This window comes from Microtus ochrogaster, chromosome 15 (genome assembly GCF_000317375.1).
Source record: "Microtus ochrogaster isolate Prairie Vole_2 chromosome 15, MicOch1.0, whole genome shotgun sequence".
In the NCBI taxonomy this organism is placed as follows: Eukaryota; Metazoa; Chordata; class Mammalia; order Rodentia; family Cricetidae; genus Microtus; species Microtus ochrogaster.
The window spans coordinates 4,191,115-4,194,752 of record NC_022017.1 but is presented as its reverse complement, the minus strand read 5'-3'; the positions used below and the strand labels follow the sequence as shown (position 1 = coordinate 4,194,752).

General features: G+C 49.3%; 1 protein-coding gene across 1 annotated transcript in view; it reads left to right on the top strand.

Moving 5' to 3' along the window:
• Positions 1 to 1,152: 1,152 nt before the first annotated feature.
• The window catches only part of Higd1c (HIG1 hypoxia inducible domain family member 1C), a 14,468-nt gene continuing 11,982 nt past the window's right edge, over positions 1,153 to 3,638 (top strand). The window contains 1 exon segment of the mRNA XM_013348642.2: positions 1,153 to 1,374. Coding sequence (XP_013204096.1) covers positions 1,185 to 1,374 — 190 coding nt within the window. The 5' untranslated portion in view covers positions 1,153 to 1,184.

Here is a 3,638-nt window from a genome sequence, read left to right as displayed (position 1 = left end):
CTGCAAGCCCCAGCTGTTCTGTGCTAAGTGCTCTTTTGTTCCTATCTGCTGGGTCCTTCCATCCAGCCCAGGGTCAGAACTGTGCCGGATTCCTAAACTAGGAATTGGATCTTGGCTTTGGATGGCATTTCCCCGAAAGTACCCCCACATTTTCCTTCCCTTCAGTCCTGGGCAGGGATATCTAAGAGTCACAGTCACAGAGGCCCCAGGAGCCCCCTGAACAGTCAGACTTTCTTCTAGCTGGGTGTGGTGGCACACAACTTTAACCCCAGCACTCACGAGGCAGAAGCAGGTGGATCCCTGAGTTCAAGGCCAGCCTGGGCTACAGAGCGAGTTCCAGGACAGTCAAGACTATCTATAGCATTAGACCCTGTCTCAAAAAAGCAAATGAAACCTAGAGTCTTCTAAAGCCTGACATTAGTGGCAGCTGCTGCTGCTTCTGGGTCGATGCAGGACGATGGGAGATGCAGGACGATGGGAGACCTCAGCCAATGCCAGCTAGCCACTTCCTCAGGGTTGTCTGTTTTCCTGTGATCATCAGTTAGCTGGAAATCGCAGGGATCTGTGGCAGCCTTAGACCTGTGCTGCTCAGGCCCTGCAGGGGTCAGCAAGCAGTGGGGCTGGGCTCCAGCATGTGCAGGTATGGTGCCTCTTGCTGGGTTTGATTTTCTGTTGAAATTTCATCCATAAAGTGGAGCTACTGTGTTTGAATACCATGTGCTGCGTGTGTGTGCACATGTATAGATGGGCTGTGCACACAGCAGGCTGGACCACTCAGTCTGTTGCAATTCAGTTATCTCTGAGTCTTCATTAACCCCTGGCAGATGAGGACAATCACTTCTCGCTGCCTGGCCTGGAACTAGGGGTGCTCAGTAGTTGTCTTCGTACTGCACATCGTACAGAGAGGTGGCCCTATCCGCTGGACCCCAGAAGACTTTTACCCCCATCTCCTCTACATCAGAAGACTAGTTTTGCCTGTGCTGGTGACGTCATTGTAAGAGAAAGCCTGTGGTCTTGGTATATGGGGAGAAGTCTTGGGGTCCCAGGAGACTTCAAATGTCACACTGGGAAAGGGGACTGGATGGGGACCGAGGTGCTGTACTCAAGGGCTCTGCCCGCCAGGGTCTCTCTCCACATATATTGTAACACTCCCCTCCGTTTGGGATTGAGTTGCAGTGAGTGAGATGGAGGGAAGGACAGGCTCTGAGCAGCGTAGCAGCGGGAAACAGGCTCTTGGAATATGGCGGCAACCACACAGGTCCCTGCTGTCTCTAGAGAGAAGTACGCCTTCAGATGAGTGGTCAGCAGCTGAGGATGAAGGCCAGCTGTCCCGCCTCCTCAGGAAACCGAGAGACTCCCCGTTCGTCCCTGTGGGTAAGTACCTGCCTCGATGGTTGTAGGAAAACCAGGATGAGAAGGAGCTCAGCCTCCCTGGGGTGACTCTGCCCGTGTGTGCACATTCTGATTCTCCGAAGCGTGCCCCTCAGCAGCATGGCTTGATACTTTCCAGCTCACACGCCAGTGGATTTTAGCTATCCTTTTACTGAGTTTTACACACTTCATCACAGGCCTATCTCATGTTTTTATAGTTACTGTTTTACGGGGGGGGGGGGGCAGCCGCACACATGCCACAGCAAGCATGTCAAAGGACAATTTTAGGGGACTGGTTCTCTTCTGCTTTGTGGGTTCCAGGGGTCAAACCTAGAACAGCAGGCTTAGCAGCAAGCACCTTTGCCTGCTGGGCCATCTCGTCAGCCTCTAGAGGTCCATCTAAAATTAGTTCACACCGACTCAAACTGAACGCCCTGAACAGACTCACGTTTCTGACTGAGGACTGGAGCAGCAGTTTAGCATCCCGGGGGTAGGCTAGAACCGCCTGTCTCTGTTCTGTGCATCACTGTATGTCTTGGCATCTGCTGTTACAGGTTTTCCCCACATTGCTGTCAAGTATGATTGAGAATTGAGATTCTAGGGGGCTGGGATGCAGCTCAGTTGGTGGAGTTGGCCTAGCTTGTGTACAGCGCTAGGTTCAAGTCTCCTTACAGATGAGTGCAGATCACTCTAAGTCCAGCACTCAGGAAGATCTGAAGTTCAAGGTCAACACAGAGTAAGCTCAAGACCAGCACGAAAGACCCTGCCTCAAAAGAGGGAGATGACAGAAGGAAAAACAAGCTCCTCAGACCCCGGTAATGACAGATTAACCTCTGCGTCTGTTACACATTAAGGCGGTGTTCTGTTCGCGGGAACAGTGTGTCTAATGCACAAAGATGAAAGCTCCCGGCTAAACTCAATTACCTGCAGACCAGAGACACTGGGAACAGAACGATGCTGACTTAGATCTCCCAAAGGGACAGAACCTTTTAGTGAGGACAGAACCGGACTTGATCAAGGGAAGAGTCGGGTTTTAGCTAGAAAACAAATAAGGATAAAGTTTGTATATATTGTTGAAGTTTCATTTAGCTTTTGTAATTTTAGCAATAGTTACAGAATATTTTGCCACAGGATGGACTGTGTTATACAGATAATTTACAAAATTCTTCTATTGATTGTCTGAAATCACTTCCATCAAATATGACTTATTGGGATGGGACCCAGAACTAGAGTGCTTGCCTCCAACACGTAGGCCCTGGGGTCCAATTTGAAGCACTGTGAGATAAATCAAAATAAATCTATGATTCTTCTTATTTTTTGAGACAGGACTTCCCTACGTAGCCTTGGCTGACCTGGAACTCCCTATGTAGACCAGGCTAGACTCGAACTCACAGAGATCTCTTCTTGTAACAGTTTGTAAGTGTACAGTTTCTCTTCTGCTCAGTGTTGCACCAATAATAAAAACCCAGAGACAGATACTAGGGTTCAACTTGAAGATCAGAAAATCAAAGCAGCTAGCCACCGACTCTTACTGCTACCTCAGACCGAAAATGGGCAATCCTGCCTCCAGAAATTGAGACTGAGAGCTGTCTCCTCCCGTCTTGTATTCCTCTCTAGTGCTGATTACAGGTGTGCACCACCACCTGGCCTCTATGGCTAACTAGTGTGGCTGCTGGGATTACAGGTGTGCACTACCACCTGGCCTCTATGGCTAACTAGTGTGGCTGCTGGGATTACAGGTGTGCACTACCACCTGGCCTCTATGGCTAACTAGTGTGGCTGCTGGGATTACAGGTGTGCACTACCACCTGGCCTCTATGGCTAACTAGTGTGGCTGCTGGGATTACAGGTGTGCACCACTACCCGGCCACTGTGGCTAACTAGGGTGGCTGCTGGGATTACCGGTGTGTGCCACCACTGCCTGGCCTCTATGGCTGACTAGTACGGCTGCTTTGCACTGACCTTCAGGCAAGCTTTATTTATAAAAACACAATATACCATTATAGTTCAGGCAATTTAGGGCTTTTAGTTTTTCCTCAGATTGATACAATCATGAGTATTTTTGTGTCATATTCTGTACTTTTGCTATTTTCTTGGAAAATATTCCACAAGTGAAATTTCTACATTAGGAGGCATGAGCAGTTTAAGATCATTGTAATTTAGAACCGAGTAGTGGTGGCGCACGCCTTTAATCCCAGCACTTGGGAGGCAGAGGCAGGTGGATCTCTGTGAGTTCAAGGCCAGCCTGGTCTATAAGAGCTAGTTCC